A 17262-nucleotide genomic window follows, 5' to 3' on the forward strand; every position below is an offset into this window, starting at 1 on the left:
AAGGTAAATATACTATGTGATCAGAAGTATACGGACACCTGGCTGAGAATGACTTTCAAGCTCGTGGCGCCCTCCATCGGTGATGCTGGAATTCAATATCGTGTTGGTCCACCCTCAGCCTTGATGACAGCTTCCACTCTCGCAGGTATACGTTCAATTAAGTGCTGGAAGGTTTCGTGGGGAATGACAGCCCATTCTTCACGGAGTGCTGCACTGAGGAGAGGTATCGATGTCAATCGGCGAGGCCTGGCACGAAGTCGGAGTTCCAAAGCATCCCAAAGGTGTCCTATAGGATATATGCCATGACTCTGTGCAGGCCAGTCTATTACGGGGATGTTATTGTCGTGTAACCACTCCGTCACAATCCGTGCATTATGAAAGGGTGCTCTATCGTGTTGAAAAGTGCAATCGCCATCCACGAATTGCTCTTCAACAGTGGGAAGCAAGAAGGTGCCTAATGTAGCCCTGTGCTGTGATAGTGCCACGCAAAACAACAAGCGGTGCAAGCCACGCCATGAAAACACGACCACACCATAACACCACCGCCTCCGAATTTTGCTGTTGGCACTACACACGCTGCGAGATGACGTACACTGGGCATTCGCCATACCCACACCCAGCCATTGGATCGCCATATTGTGTACCGCGATTCGTCACTCCACACAACGTGTTTCCGCTGTTCAATTGTCCAATGTTTACGCCCCCTAGACCAAGCGATGCGTCGTTTGGTATTTACCGGTGTGATGTATGGCTTATGAGCAGCTGCTCAACGATGAAATCCGAGTTTTGTCAGCTCCCGCCTAACTGTCATAGTACTTGCAGTGGATCCTGATGCAGTTTGGAATTCCTGTCGGACGGTCTGGATAGATGTTTGCCTATTACACATTACGATCCTCTTCAACTGTCGACGATCTCTGTCAGTCAACAGACGAGGTCAGCTTGTACGCTATTCTGCTGTACGTATCCCTTCACGTTTCCACTTCACTATCACATAGGAAACAGTGGACCTAGGGACGTTTAGGAGTATGGAAATGACGCGTACAGACGTATGACGCAAGTTACACCCAATCACCTGACCACGTTTGAAGTCCGTGAGTTTCGCGGAGAGCCCCATTCTGCTGTCTCACGATGTCTAATGACTATTAAGTTCGGTGATATGGAGTACCTGGCAGTAGGTGGCAGCACAATGCACCTAATACGAGAAACTTACGTTTTTGGCGGTGTCCGTATACTTTTGATCACATAGGGTAGCTTTCCGTCCACGCTGGCTTAAGTACCGAAAGTTTAGTTATAACCACGCAGTACATATTGATTCAGCTGCGTAATATCGTCTGTAAATTGAGTCCCATTGCATATTATTAGGAACTGTAGGCGTTATGGCTAACAGAACAGTCGTCAAAGTGTGTCACTACTCCGCAGAAATATATTTTGATGAAAAATTATGACTACTCCTGTAGTATTTCGCGTAATAATTATGAAATCACTCCTTCTGTTACGTGTAGTGTGAAATTGCCATAGCCGATAGGCTATTATTAATAGTGTGAATTTAGTTGTACAGTATATATTTCAAAAAGAGTTGCTCCGACGCACTGCGGACAAAAAGCAAACATTCCCAAACATCAGGCGAATAGACATACCGGCGCAGAGCTTTTGGTACACTATGCAGACATTTCTACTTAGAAGACAACAGTAAGCGCTCCTGGAAACCATCGCTATTCGCGGTGTAGTAAACACCAAGCATCTGACGTGCTGTCAGACAGTTGCTCTTTGTGTATCTTCTACTTGTCTTAAAAAAGAACATATCTTCATTAAACTGTGTTACAATATATTTCGGCCTCGCGGAGTAGCCGCGCGGTTTCAGGCGTCTTGTCATGGTCCGCACGGCTCCCTCCGTCGGAGGTTCGAGTCCTCCCTCGGGCATGGGTGCGCGTATTGTCCTTAGTGTAAGTTAGTTTAAGTTGGCTTAATTAGTGTGTAAGCTTAGGGACCGATGACCTCAGCAGTTTGGTCCCATAAGATCGTACGATAAAATTCCAATATTTTTCTTCTGTAAAATATAGATTTCGGCTTTTACACCATTATCGAGCTCAATGTTCTTAGACCATTAACATAATTTTGGTCTATACTATGCAGGATGACAAATACACAGTTCAACATATTCACTTAACTCTGATATAACGTTTAAGCAAACGTTTTGAACTATGTATTTGTCACCCTGCAGAGTACACAACAAAATTGTGTTAATGGTATAAGAACATTGTGATCGATTGTGGCGTGAAAGCCGAAATGTAGATTGTACAGGAGAAAAATACAGTAATATACCGTCAAATTGCGGTTATCGTTTAAAAAAAATGTTGCATGTCTGTGGATCAGTACCACTGAGAACTCTTTACCTTCTACTTGTTTGCAATGAAGATTTCCTTGTTTCCGAAATCGTCATCTCACTTGCAAATGGTTCCTTTTGACACACTAACTAATGCTGAAATTACATGCTGTGTATGGACTGCTTTACGGATGATACCCAACAGTAAAAGTCTCTAAAACAATCTCTGTGGCTCTTCGTTGAAAGCCGTATCCCAAGAGTACACTATGCTTGTGAGTAAGTCAGAACATCTCCGACTGGTTAAGAGTATAATGTACAGCAAGCATTTTATTTTGAATCATGGATCTGTTAGTAGTAGATGGTAGTGGTTTCGTATATAGTTTTGAGGGGAAGTCTCTACGGCTATTTACGGCGACTGATCAACTTTTTTCCGGCTTATTGTTTTCATGATTATTTATTTTCGCTAGATCTGTACTCAGTGTAATAGTACACTAACGATGGAGTTATTTGACAGAGAAATGCTTCGGTGGAAAACTGTTTACAAAGGTTGGGTGTTTAAAGCAGAAGCGGAAAAGAAATAAAGCGGAAACGAAAAATAATGATGTTTTTTCTGCTAAAAGGGAGAAAAGAAACTGAAACAATGAACGTAGCATGGAATAACTCTCAGAGTACACTAGTGTAGTGTGAGATAAGACTGCGAAGAAGATAGCAACTTGTAAGATTAACAACTGACGTTCGTTTGTTGAACAAAGGACGCGGGTCCGAACAAACACGAAGATTTCAGCAGATGTGTGTCTGCGTGATTTAGAAACATTCTGCAACCAGTTAGTATGTGCGTCATAGGTGACATTGACCACTGATTTTATCGGGATCTGGAAGCCCTTAAATAGCTAATATAGCTTGACAGCTCTCAAGCACACAACACTGCAGACGAAAGATAAGGCGCCATTCTTGGCTGGTACAAGTGAATATATAGACTGGCGACTCGTCACATTACAGTCACCTTTCCCACAATGCTGCGCCTCGTCCTGTGGTTTACGTACATGCTGGGCTCTGCTGTAGCCTTGCCAGCACCCGCCAGACTCTGGAGCAGGGGAAGTAGCAGGGTCATTGGGGGATCCGACGCCGACATAGCTAACTACCCCTGGCAACTGGCGTTCGAGTTTAGCGGTTCGCTCCACTGTGGAGCGTCCATCATCAGTTCCAACTGGGTGCTGACGGCCGCTCACTGTGTGGAGGGCTATAGTCTGCCTCTCATGAGTTTCCGAGCTGGCTCGTCAACTCGAGAAAGTGGTGGCACCGTCCTTCAAGCCTCATCTGGTTACATGCACGGATCTTTCAATGCCAGAACACTGGATTACGATATTGCTGTTGTACAGGTGAGTGGAGCTGGACGGAGCTGTTGTATTTCGGATGCTCGTAATCCAACCAACCAAATTAATTCCATTACTGATACATATCCAACAGTGTCTTATGACTATCCAGATCAGGACTCCTTCGACCACGAAAACTCATATAAGTCTTCCATTAGGTGTGGGTTAAGGCAATGATGTTTGCTCTTTGGCATTCGGTAGTTTCAGAGATCTACATCGGACTTAATATCTGCGGACTTTGCTGCCTACTTCGGGTATGTGATTTCTCCTGAATGTTCGTCACGTTAAGCAGTAATACTGCATAGGTACTTGGTGATCTTTGTAGACAGGGCAGTTCAAACAACAACAACGATGATGGTTTGAGCATCATGTGGACGTGTCTGTTCTGGATGTATACGAGCAATCCCGCAAGAAGTATCCTAGTCTAAGATGTCCGAAATTCTCCTACAGCCTGAAACGTGACTTCCTTAAATTAGACATTTTCTCTTCTGTGTATTGCACTTGCTGTTTTTATTCCTTGAATTTAATAAATCAACATCTTTGTCTGCGTAAAACATATAAATGCAACTCAGATCTCAGATCCAATTTACACGTACAGCAATTCCGAAGCAGTGTTACCAAAACTAGTTCTACAACGATGAACCTCTCAAGCAGCTTTTGCGTAGTGGTGGAGCCATTTGTAACCTCGAGCAAGATTAGACATTGCTGGATCATGATAGTCCTTCGGCCGTAGTTTTAACGTACACTTAGCTCCACAAGAAGGTGTACGCCATAATTTTAAATGTAACATCCGCAGTGACATCTCTGGTAGTGGTCTCGAATCTGTAATCAATGCGCTTTTGCACAGTGTATAGATAAACAATGTGAGAGGTGAATGTTTTGTTATGTCGGCTGTAGTTTAAAATAAGTGCGAAATATCTGATGTGTCACTTATTTATAAACTGGTACACCTGCCTAATATCGTGTACGGCCCCCGGTAGCACGCAGAAGTGCCGCACACGACATGACATGGACTCAACTGATGCCTCAAGTGGTGCTGGAGGGAACTGGCCCTGTGAAATCCTCCTCTCGTTTACGGAATTGCACTTTGCCTTCGCTGACTACTTCTGTTTCACAAGCACAACAACTGCTTGCCGCCTTGCATCTCTGCCGTTACCGTGTTCGTGTTGAGGCCCATTGAACTCTGAATTCTTCCAGTGGTATTATTTACACTAGGCTGCTCGACGGGTTGACGGAGGCCGAAATCCAATCAGACCTCTCCGATCAGGATGTCATTGCCATTCATCGGGAGATTAGAAAGGTTGATTCCTCCTTATTGCAAACCAACATTCATTTTCTCACCTTTGATAGAGTGGTGCTTCCGTCCAAGATCAAAGCAGGCTATGAAATTATCACAGTCGGATCGTACATTCTGAACCCTGTGGTGGGGATGCCCACCAGGGCGATTGTCCGCCTCCTTCTCCCCACTGTATCAACCGCACTGGCGGCGATGCCACCTGCTCTCGGGATTGTCCGGTGCGTCTTGATGAGCGGAATGCCCAGGAGATCTGGATAAAGGAAAAAAGTGTGTTACCCACTGTCTCGCAGCTTATTGGCTACTCGCAAACCCTGCGTTCTCCCATCTGGCACTCATCTGTTCTTACTACCTCTCGTTCCATGAAGGACATGGCCACGCAGACATGCAACATCACATTTGGCTGTGAGGTTGTGAAATCACCCACTGTTAAGGAATCATCGCGATCCCCTCGTCCAGCTGTGCAACAAGCAATCAAACTCTTACCTCAACAGGTGAAGCCTCCAGCTACACAACCGGTAGACTGGAAAGGACAGGAGGAGTACTCCCGTGAAGGCTTCCTACGTACCTCCAGCCAACAAACATCTGAGTCCTCTGCTAACCGGAAAGGCTCGAAGGTCCAACAAAGGCAAACGGTGTTCTCCTTTACCGACTCTAAGATCCGCTTCGACGGTGTTGCTACATGATACCTTATCCCGACAGCCCTCCATATCGCCGGTGCCCACCATCAAACGTATTTATGCGTTGGACTTCACAGACCGATAGCACAAGCAAGCCATTGCCTCTGCGGACCTCATAGAGCAGGATTCTCCTGCCTTTTTGCCCTGTAGCTGCCAGTCTTCACAGGCTGTCACTCGGCAGCCGCCAAGGTGACACCCCTTCATTTCTTTCTCGTCATGACTCTCCTCCAATGGAACGTCCATGGCCTTCACTGCCACAAAGAGGTTTTACACCTGCTTTTAGCATCGCAGCGTCCCCTTCTATTCTGTTTTTAGGAAACGTAATTGCAGCCTCACGACCGCTTTGAGGTCGGCATTCCATCTCATGGGGGCGTCATGCAGCTCATATGGGATGATGTTAATAGTCAACCCATCTCCCTGACTACCTACCTTCAAGCTGTTGTAGTGCGCCTTTACATTCCTCATCTGACTTTTTCCCTCTGTACCATTTATGTCCCTCCGTCATTCAGTGTCCTCAGGACAGATTTCTTTCAGCTTACTGGGCAACTACCTCCCCCCTCTCTGCTACTCAGTGACTTCAATGCGCATCATCCCCTCTGGGGTTCTCCCAGAACCTGTTAGAGAGCTGCCCTCTTGGCTGATCTTAATCAACTCAATGTCCTCCACTGGAGCACCCACATTCCTTGCCGACTCTTCGCACACCTATTCCAATTTGGACCTAGCCTTCTGCACAACCCAGCTTGCCCGTGGTCTTGAGGGGTCCGTTCTTTCTGACACCTACTCGAGCGACCATTTCCCATGTGCTATCCGTTTGCTGACTCCTACCCCATCTGCGTACACACCCAAATGGCAGCTTACAAAGTCTGACTGGTGGCTTTACTTCTCCCTAGCGAGCTTCGAAGAACAAGATCGGAGATGACCAGGAGGAATATCTCTTTTTTTTTTTGGTCATCAGTCTACTGACTGGTTTGATGCGGCCCGCCACGAATTCCTTTCCTGTGCTAACCTCTTCATCTCAGAGTCGCACTTGCAACCTACGTCCTCAATTATTTGCTTGACGTACTCCAATCTCTGTCTTCCTCTACAGTTTTTGTCCTCTACAGCTCCCTCTAGTACCATGGAAGTCATTCCCTCATGTCTTAGCAGATGTCCTATCATCCTGTCCCTTCTCCTTATCAGTGTTTTCCACATATTCCTTTCCTCTCCGATTCTGCGTAGAACCTCCTCATTCCTTACCTTATCAGTCCACCTAATTTTCAGCATTCGTCTATAGCACCAAATCTCAAATGCTTCGATTCTCTTCTGTTCCGGTTTTCCCATGTTTCACTACCATACAATGCTGTACTCCAGACATACATCCTCAGAAATTTCTTTCTCAAATTAAGGCCGGTATTTGATATTAGTAGACTTCTCTTGGCCAGAAATGCCTTTTTTGCCTCCTTGCTCCGTCCGTCATTGGTTATGTTACTGTCTAGGTAGCAGAATTGACTTCGTGACCATTAATCCTGATGTTAAGTTTCTCTCTGTTCTCATTTCTACTACTTCTCATTACCTTCGTCTTTCTCCGATTTACTCTCAAACCATACTGTGTACTCATTAGACTGTTCATTCCGTTCAGCAGATCATTTAATTCTTCTTCACTTTCACTCAGGATAGCAATGTCATCAGCGAATCGTATCATTGATATCCTTTCACCTTGTATTTTAATTCCACTCCTGAACCTTTCTTTTATTTCCATCATTGCTTCCTCGATGTACAGATTGAAGAGTAGGGGCGAAAGGCTACAGCCTTGCCTTACACCCTTCTTAATACGAGCACTTCGTTCTTGATCGTCCAATCTTATTATTCCCCCTTGGTTGTTGTACGTATTGTATATGACCCGTCTCTCCCTATAGCTTACCCCTACTTTTTTCAGAATCTCGAACAGCTTGCGCCATTTTATATTGTCGAACGCTTTTTCCAGGTCGACAAATCCTATGAAAGTGTCTTGATTTTTCTTTAGCCTTGCTTCCATTATTAGCCGTAACGTCAGAATTGCCTCTCTCGTCCCTTTACTTTTCCTAAGGCCAAGCTGATCGTCACCTAGCGCATTCTCAATTTTCTTTTCCATTCTTCTGTATATTATTCTAGTAAGCAGCTTCGATGCATGAGCTGTTAAGCTGATTGTGCGATAATTCTGGCACTTGTCAGCTCTTTCCGTCTTCGGAATTGTGTGGATGATGCTTTTCCGAAAGTCAGATGGTATGTCGCCAGACTCATATATTCTACACACCAACGTGAATAGTCGTTTTGTTTCCACTTCCCCCAGTGATTTTAGAAATTCTGATGGAATGTTATCTATCCCTTCGGCCTTATTTGACCGTAAGTCTTCCAAAGCTCTTTTAAATTCCGATTCTAATACTGGATCCCCTATCTCTTCTAAATCGACTCCTGCTTCTTCTTCTATCACATCAGACAAATCTTCACCCTCATAGAGGCTTTCAATGTATTCTTTCCACCTATCTGCTCTCTCCTCTGCATTTAACAGTGGAATTCCCGTTGCACTCTTAATGTTACCACCGTTGCTTTTAATGTCACCAAAGGTTGTTTTGACTTTCCTGTATGCTGAGTCTGTCCTTCCGACAATCATATCTTTTTCGATGTCTTCACATTTTTCCTGCAGCCATTTCGTCTTAGCTTCCCTGCACTTCCTATTTATTTCATTCCTCAGCGACTTGTATTTCTGTATTCCTGATTTTCCTGGAACATGTTTGTACTTACTCCTTTCATCAATCAATTGAATTATTTCTTCTGTTACCCATGGTTTCTTCGCAGCTACCTTCTTTGTACCTATGTTTTCCTTCCCAACTTCTGTGATGGCCCTTTTTAGAGATGTCCATTCCTCTTCAACTGTACTGCCTACTGCGCTATTCCTTATTGCTGTATCTATAGCGTTAGAGAACTTCAAACGTATCTCGTCATTCCTTACTAGCTGAAACTTGTTACTGAACTCAATTACTCTTTCTCCGCTATCATTCCTAGTCCCAAGCCCATATTCTCCTGTAACCATTTCTTCCACTCCTTCCCCTACAACTGCATTCCAGTCGCCCATGACTATTAGATTTTCGTCCCCCTTTACATACTGCATTACCCTTTCAATATCCTCATACACTTTCTCTATCTGTTCATCTCCAGCTTGCGACGTCGGCATGTATACCTGAACTATCGTTGTCGGTGTTGGCCTGCTGTCGATTCTGATTAGAACAACCCGGTCACTGAACTGTTCACAGTAACACACCCTCTGCCCTACCCTCCTATTCATAACGAATCCTACACCTGTTATACCATTTTCTGCTGCTGTTGATATTACCCGATACTCATCTGACCAGAAATCCTTGTCTTCCTTCCACTTCACTTCACTGACCCCTACTATATCTAGATTGAGCCTTTGCATTTCCCTTTTCAGATTTTCTAGTTTCCCTACCACCTTCAAGCTTCTGACATTCCACGCCCCAACTCGTAGAACGTTATCCTGTCGTTGATTATTCTATCTTTTTCTCATGGTAACTTCCCCCTTGGCAGTCCCCTCCCACAGATCCGAATGGGGGACTATTCCGGAATCTTTTGCCAATGGAGAGATCATCATGACACTTCTTCAATTACAGGCCACATGTCCTGTGGATACACGTTACGTGTCTTTAATGGAGTGGTTTCCATTGCCTTCTGCTTCCTCATGTCATTGATCATTGCTGATTCTTCCGCCTTTAGGGGCAATTTCCCACCCCTAGGACAAGAGAGTGCCCTGAACCTCTATCCGTTCCTCCGCCCTCTTTGACAAGGCCGTTGGCAGAATGAGGCTGACTTCTTATGCCGGAAGTCTTCGACCGCCAATGCTGTTTATTTATCACAATTTAGGCAGTGGCGGGGATCGAACCCGGGACCGAAGACGTTTTGATTATGAATCAAAGATGCTACCCCTAGACCACGGGTACTGCTGCACAATGTTCCGTTCCTCGCACTTCCTCTTTACCACACCGGGTCCCAGTTCCTTGGTGGACTGAGGCATGTTGCGACGCAATTCGCGCGCGGAGATGTGCCCTCAGCGTTTTTAACCGTCATCCTAAGATGGCAAACTATATTCATTATAAACAGACGCGTGCAAAGTGTCGTCGCGTTCTTCGGGATAGCAAAAAAGCTAGCTGGATTCCACTCACTAGTTCTTTTAACAGTTCCACCTCTTCCTCTGTCGTGTGGGCCAACCTCATATGGCTCTCTGGGACCAACATTCATTCGCCAATTTCAGTATCAGAGATGCCTTTGCTATCTCCTACACCTATACCTGGGCAGTGGGCACGTTTCCCGGACGTTGGTGTGAAGAAACAGTCATATCCATACCGAAGCCCAGTAAGGACAAAAACCTTCCTTCTAACTACTACCCTATCTATCTCACCAGCTGTATATGCAAGGTGATTGAACATACGATTCATGCCCGGCTGGTGTGGTGGCTTGAGGCTCATAATTTAGTAACAACTGCACAGTATGGATTTCGAAAGAGCCGTTCTGCAGTCGGCCAGTTCCTTACTTTGGTTTTCTGCAGAAATCCCAGACTGTGCCCGTTTTCCCGATTTTGAGAAGGCCTTCGACACCTGCTGGAGTACTGGTATCCATACTCTTTACACGTAGGGCTTCCGTGGGCGCCTGCCCCATTTCTTTCAGTAATTTTTAAAAGTCCGAGTTTTCAGGGTATGTATGGGATCTGCCTTATCGGACACCTTTACCCAGGAAACCGGTGTGCTTCAGGGTTCCAGCTTGAGCGTCGTCCTCTTTGCTAACACCATTAACCCTATAATGGCCTCTCTTTTTGTTGACGATTTTGCCATCTGTTGCAGTTCTCCACGGACCTGTCTCATTGAGCAGCGTCTTCAGCGATGTCTTGATCGTCTTTACTCCTGGAGCATCGACAACGGCTTTCGTTTTTCCTCTGACAAAACCGTCTGTATGAATTTCTGGTGGTGCAATTGTTTTCCCACACCATCATTACATCTTGGGCCTGTTGCTTTCCGTTCATTGAAACTACGAAATTGCTGAGGCTCATGCTCGACAGGAAACTCTCTTGGTCCTCCCATGTGTCTTACCCGGCAGCCCGCTGTAAGCGGTCCCTCAATGTCCTACGTCTCCTCAATGTTACTTCCTAGGGTGCAGATCGGACACCCCTCCTCTATTTGTACTGGTTCCTTGTCTGTTAGAAACTAGACTATGGGTGCTTTGTTTATGCGTGTGCATGTCCGTCCCTCTTGCAACATCTCAACACTATCCACCATCGTGGCATCCGTTTCGCCACTGGCGCCTTTTACACCAGCCCAGTTGAGAGTCTGTATGCTGAAGCTGCTGAACTATCACTGTCCTGCCGCTGTGACTTTCTCCGCAGCAGGTAGGCACACCCTTTGTCTGCCATGGGTGGCCACCCATCCTAAGTCTCCTTCTTGGATGATTCTTCCGATAGCCAGTATGAGGCGTGTCCCATTTCTCTGTTACATACTGAAGTCCACTTTCGACACTTCCTCTGGCAACTTACCTTCACACTACCTGCTACTTTCCCGGTGGGTGTGAACCCTCCACCACCTTGGCTTCGAGAAGCGGCCCATGTTAATTTTGGCCTTCTTTCGCTTCCTAGGGACACGATTCCTACCTCGCTCTATCGCCTTCAGTTTCACAACCTTCCCATGGAAATTCGCGACAGTACCTTTGTGTTCACTGAGGGGTCTCAGACTGACCGTGGTGTCGGGTGTGCCTTCGTCACCGGCGCCAAAGTTTTTCGATATAGTCTTCCGGCACACTGCTCTTCGCCCTGTATCAGGGCATGGAGTACATTCGGCGACACAGACTTTTCAAATGTGTCGTCTGCTCAGACTCTCTCAGCCCCTTTCAAAGACTATATGCACTGTACGCTGTCCATCTCTTAGTGCAGAGGGTCCAGGAAAACCATCACTTGCCCACTCTTGGTTGGGCCACTGTGATGTTTGTATTGGTTCCTGGTCATGTCGGTCTGCCAGGAAACGAGGCTGCTAACGCTGCTGCCAAAAGTGTAGTCCTCGTACCTCAGCCCACACGTTCCTATATTACCTCCAATGATCTCTGTGCTGCAGTCTGTCAGGAGGTGGTGGCACTTTGGCATCGCCATTGGTCCTCCCTTAATGGGAATAATCTCCGGGTTATGAAGCCTCTCCCAGCGTCTTGGTCGACCTCCTCTTGGCGCTCACGTCGGGTGGAGGTCATTTTAACAAGGTTGCGTGTTGGGTAATGCACTTTTACCCATCGTCACTTTTTAACTGTCGCTGCCCCACTACTTTGTACACATTGCTCCCAAGTTTTAACTGTCCGCCACTTCCTGACGGAATGCCAATTTTTTAAACCATTTACGTTGCCGCTTTGGTTTGACGTTTGAGCTATCAGCCGTTTTAGCAAATGACGTGCGAGCTGCCAAATGGTTCAAATGGCTCTGAGCACTATGAAACTTCTGAGGTCATCAGTCGCCCGAGGCAGGATTCGAACCTGCGACCGTAGCGGTGGGGCGGTTTCAGATTGTAGCGCCTAGAACCGCTCGGCCACCCTGGTCGGCTGCGGGCTGTCATCCGCGTTTTACTTTTTATACGTCGTAGAAGTATGGCGAAGGTCATTTAAGTTTTAGTTGTGGACCTTCTTTTCTGTATGGTGTCTTTTGTAGTCCTTTGCCCACGTCCCTGTTTTTAGCTGTCTTCTCTTAAGTCAATTGGGATTGAAGTATTGTTTTTCTTAACTCCTCTCTGTCTTCGTGTTCTATAGTTTTGACGTGGGCGTCTATGACCCGAGTTGTTATTGTGCCCTAAAACAAAGCAAACAAACAATCTACAGCCGTCCATATTTGCGAAAGTGTTGCCGGTGCCGGATTTTATGCACAAACTGATCTCCCGTCTATATCTCATAAACATTTCATGGGATTCATTCCACGCGATCTGGGTGGTCAGACCTTTCACTCCAATTCTCAGACCGTGCGGTTCTAGGCGCTACAGTCTGGAGCCGAGCGACCGCTACGGTCGCTGGTTCGAATCCTGTCTCGGGCATGGATGTTTGTGATGTCATTAGGTTAATTAGGTTTAATTAGTTCTAAGTTCTAGGCGACTGATGGCCTCAGAAGTTAAGTCGCATAGTGCTCAGAACCATTTGAACCATTTTGAACCAATTCTCAGAAAGTTCTTCCGCCCAATTAAGAACAACTGTTGCCCAGTGATATGGCGCACTGTCAGCCATAAAACTTAAGTCCATAAATGGCTGCAAATTGTTTCCAAGTAGCCGAACATAACCGTTTCCAGATATTGATCGGTTCAATACGACCAGAGGACTCAGTCCATTCTATATGAACAACCTACACCATAATGGAACCACCACCAGCTTGCTCAGTGCCTTGTTGTCAACTTGGGTCCACGGCTTCGTTGGGCCTGTGACACACTTGAATCCTACCTTCAGCTCTTACCAACCGTAATCGGGAGTTACCTTACGAGGCCACTGTTTTCCAGTCGTCTTGGGTCGAACCGATGTGGTCACTAGCCCAGGAGGAGCTCTGCAGGCGATACCTCGCTTTTAGCGAAGGCTCTCACGTCGGTCGTCTGCTGCCATAACCCATTAACGCCAAACTTCACCGCACTGTCCTAACGGATACGTTCCTCGTACGTTCAGCACTGATTTCTACGGCTATTTCACGCTCTGTTACTTGTCTGTTGGCACTGACAGCTCTATGGAAACGGCGCTGCTCTCGTTAAGTGAAGGCTGTCGGCCACTGCGTTGTCCATGGTTAGGCATAATGCCTGAAATTTGGTATTGACGGCGCACTCTTGACGCTGTGGACCTCGAAATATTGAGTTCCCTATGAAAATCCGAAATGGAATGCCCTATGCGTCTATCTCCAGTTACCATTCCGGATTCAAAGTCTGATAGTTCCCGTCGTGTGGCCATAATCACGCCAGAAACCTTTTCACAGGAATTACCAAGGTATGAAAGGCATCCCCGCCAACGCACTGTCTTTTCACACTTGCGTACGCGACACTACCGCCATCTGATGTGTGAATATCTTGACCGCGACTTTTGTCACTTCAGTGTAATTTTCGCACAGTCGTGTTGTGAATACCAATAACCCTATATTTACACACATTGGACATCGATATAGACTTTACTAGAGAGATAATGGAATATACATCTCCTCACACCCCTTGAGTGCGTGGTAGCAAGTTCAGCCAATAGTAAAACTCATTTCAAAGTTTTGTGTTAACAATTATGAAAGGAAAAATATTAGCTGCAAAATTCCCCCCCCCCCCCCCCTACGTAAGCATTAGAAGGGCGACAAAGAATGAGTGTCCGGGAGGTTCAGAGATGAATCTTCTATGGAATATATGTATTACTCTCCACAAAATGGACATCGTGTCACTGAAAAAATGTTCAGAATCAAACATTAACTGGCGCAATGAACACCAAATGAAACATGGGGCGCCATAGTCAACAGAAAGTTTCGCTCTATCAAGATCAAAGGCGAACATCTTGGGAATTACATACGGTGCATGACGTTCATCTAGGTATCCGCTCTTAAACACTGTATGTAGCATAATATGTGAAACGGGGAGATGAGAGCTGATGGAAAGTGATAGCACGCAAACGAATGTGAAACAGTCTGTCGTGGAGCTTATCGTGAAACAAGAGTAGCTACAGGCAGTGCGATAAGATGGCTTATACGCACGGACACACGTGGTCTAGAGGTAGCGTCTTTGGTTGCCAATCCAAACGTTTTACGTCATGGATTCAAACCCCGCCACCGCTTAAACTTTACATGAAATTCAGCATTGCCCATGGGATGGGAAACTTCCCCTGAAGGCAGACGAATCAGCAATAATCAACGCAATGAGGATGCAGAAGGCAGTGGGAACCACTGGATTAAAGACACACGTGTATCCTCCTTTCGCAAAATGGTCCAGAATAGATGCCTTTCAGGCCTCCGGAAGGGGACAGCCAAGGGGAAGACAACTATGAGAGAAAATACAGAATAACCAACGAAATGATAACTTTCTACGAGTCGTGGCGTTGAATCTCAGAAACTTGGACGTCGTAGCGATGTTAGAAAATCTGACAGGGAAAATGCGAAGGCTAGATATAGTGGAGATCAGTGAATGGAAAACCGACGAGGCTTTCTGGTCAGAAGACTATAAGGTAATACAAACAGCAGCAGAAAATGGTATAAAGGAAGTAAGATTCGTTGTGAAGGAAGGTAGAGCACAGAGTTAGTTACTGTGCACAGTTCATAGTACGGTTGTTCTCATCACAATCGACACCAAACCAATACCTACAAACCGGCCGGAGTGGCTGAGCTGTTGTAGGCGCTTCAGTCTGGAACCGCGCGACCGCTACGGTCCATGCATCGGGCATGGATGTGTGTGATGTCCTTAGGTTTGTTAGGTTTAAGTAGTTCTAAGTTCTAGGGGACTGATGACCTCAGATGTTAAGTCCCATAGTACTCAGAGCCATTTGAACCATTTTTTTTTGCACAAAAAAAATAGCTCTGAGCACTATGGGACTTAACTTATAAGGTCATCAGTCCCCTAGAACTACTCAAATCTAACTAACCTAAGGACGTCACACACATCCATACCCGAGGCAGGATTCGAAACTGCGACCGTAGCGGTCGCGCGGTTCCAGACTGTAGCGCCTAGAGCCGCTCGGCCACTCCGGCCGGCAGCAAGATGCACACATACAGGTTGCGGTAGTACAGCGTACAAACGCTGTAAGATGGCAGTGCGTTGGAGGATTTGTCATTTGCACTCAGGTAATTCATGTGCAAAGGTTTTCAACTTGATCATAGCTGCATGATGGGAATTAACAGACAATTGACGAGGAATGGTGGTTGGACCTAACCGCATGGGATATTCCATTTCGGAAAAAGCAAGGAATTTCAATATTCCAGTGTCATGCGTGTGTCATGAATACCAAATTTCAGGTCTTATCTCTCACCAAGGGCAACGCAATGGCCGACGGCCTTCACTTAACGAACGAGTGCAGTCTCATTTACGAAGAATTATCAGTGCCAACAGACATTCAGCATTGTGTGAAATAACCGCAGAAATCAATGTAGGATGTGGGACTGACATATTCTTCCGGACGGGGTGGTGAAATTTCGAGTAGGCTATGGCAGCAGACGACTGACACGAGTGTCTTTGCTAACTGTGCGACATCACCAGCAGCGCTTCTCCTGGTGTCGTGACCATATCGTTGGACTTCGGACGACTGGAAAACCGTGGCCTGATTAGATGAATCCCGGTTTAAGTTGGTAAGAGCTGATGGTAGGGTTTGAATGTGGCGGAGACCCAACGAATCTGTGGACCCAAGTTGTGAACAAGGCACCATAATTGTGTGGGCCGTGTTTACACCTGAAGCGATTATTGACTCGAAAAAGTTACGTTCGGATACGTGGAGTTCATTTACAGCCACTCAGGTACTTCATGTTCCCAAACAACTATGTAAGTTTGACATGTCACATTGCCATAATTGTTTGTGATAAGTTTCAAAAACATTCTGGTCAGTTCTGGCGAATGATTTGGCCACCCAGATCCCATCGAACATTAATGGCACATAATAGAGAGGTAATTTCGTGCACAAAATCCTGGACCGGCAACACTTAAGCAGTCATGGACGGCTATAGAGGCAGCATAGCTCAATATTTCTGCAGGGGTTTCCAACGACCTGTTGAGTCCATACCGCGTAGAGTTGCAGCTCTACGGGGGGCAAAAGGAGGTCCGACACGATATTAGGAGGTATCTCATGACGTAAGCCACCTCAGTGTAGATCGTGCCTTTATGAGAACAGCGATCAGAACATCGCCGCCTAGCGAGTTATTCCAACACTGCAGACGCAGGAAAATTTAAATTTCGCAAGAGTGTCACTATGTATGTTGGCTTTCCAGGTGTCTGGGTCTCTACTTGGCGACAATACACAGGCGGTGGAGCTCGCATCAGACGGATATGACCCCCCGGCTGGTCTGGCAGTGACGGTGACCGGCTGGGGACTCACTATCACTGGTGGGGAGGCTCCCACCAATCTCCAGAAAGTGGACATCAGCATCTTGGACCGTTCCACTTGCCGGGACCTCTTTGCGAGTATGAACACTGTGACCGAGCGGATGGTGTGTGCTGGTGAGGCGGGCCACACTGTCTGCAGCGGCGACTCTGGCGGTCCTCTTGTCAGCGGCAGCACCCAGGTGGGCATCGTCTCCTGGGGAAACCCGGACGAATGTGAAGCGACTCCCGGCGTCTACACCAGTGTTGGGAACTTACGTTCCTGGGTTCGAGCTCTAACTGGTGTATAACAACCTATGCGCCTCTGCTGGTCTGTGTTTTCTACAATGATGTAAACTGTCCTTAATTATTAATTCTTCTAGACTGCAGCAATTTTTAATTAAATGTGTTGATACGAATTTTCTCTTTAAAAATTACTAATGATACATCAACAGACGCCGGCCGAAGTGGCCGTGCGGTTAAAGGCGCTACAGTCTGGAACCGCAAGACCGCTACGATCGCAGGTTCGAATCCTGCCTCGGGC

At 46.4% G+C, this 17262-nt stretch overlaps 1 protein-coding gene across 1 annotated transcript; it reads left to right on the forward strand.

The window, feature by feature from the left end:
- Nucleotides 1–3336: 3336 nt before the first annotated feature.
- LOC124712294 (trypsin delta-like) lies at nt 3337–17029 on the forward strand. Its single transcript, XM_047242587.1, has 2 exons — nt 3337–3702; nt 16628–17029. The coding sequence occupies exons 1-2, from the start codon at nt 3337–3339 to the stop codon at nt 17027–17029; spliced, it is 768 nt and encodes a 255-aa protein (XP_047098543.1).
- Nucleotides 17030–17262: the final 233 nt, after the last annotated feature.

This window comes from Schistocerca piceifrons, chromosome 8 (genome assembly GCF_021461385.2).
Source record: "Schistocerca piceifrons isolate TAMUIC-IGC-003096 chromosome 8, iqSchPice1.1, whole genome shotgun sequence".
In the NCBI taxonomy this organism is placed as follows: domain Eukaryota; kingdom Metazoa; phylum Arthropoda; class Insecta; order Orthoptera; family Acrididae; genus Schistocerca; species Schistocerca piceifrons.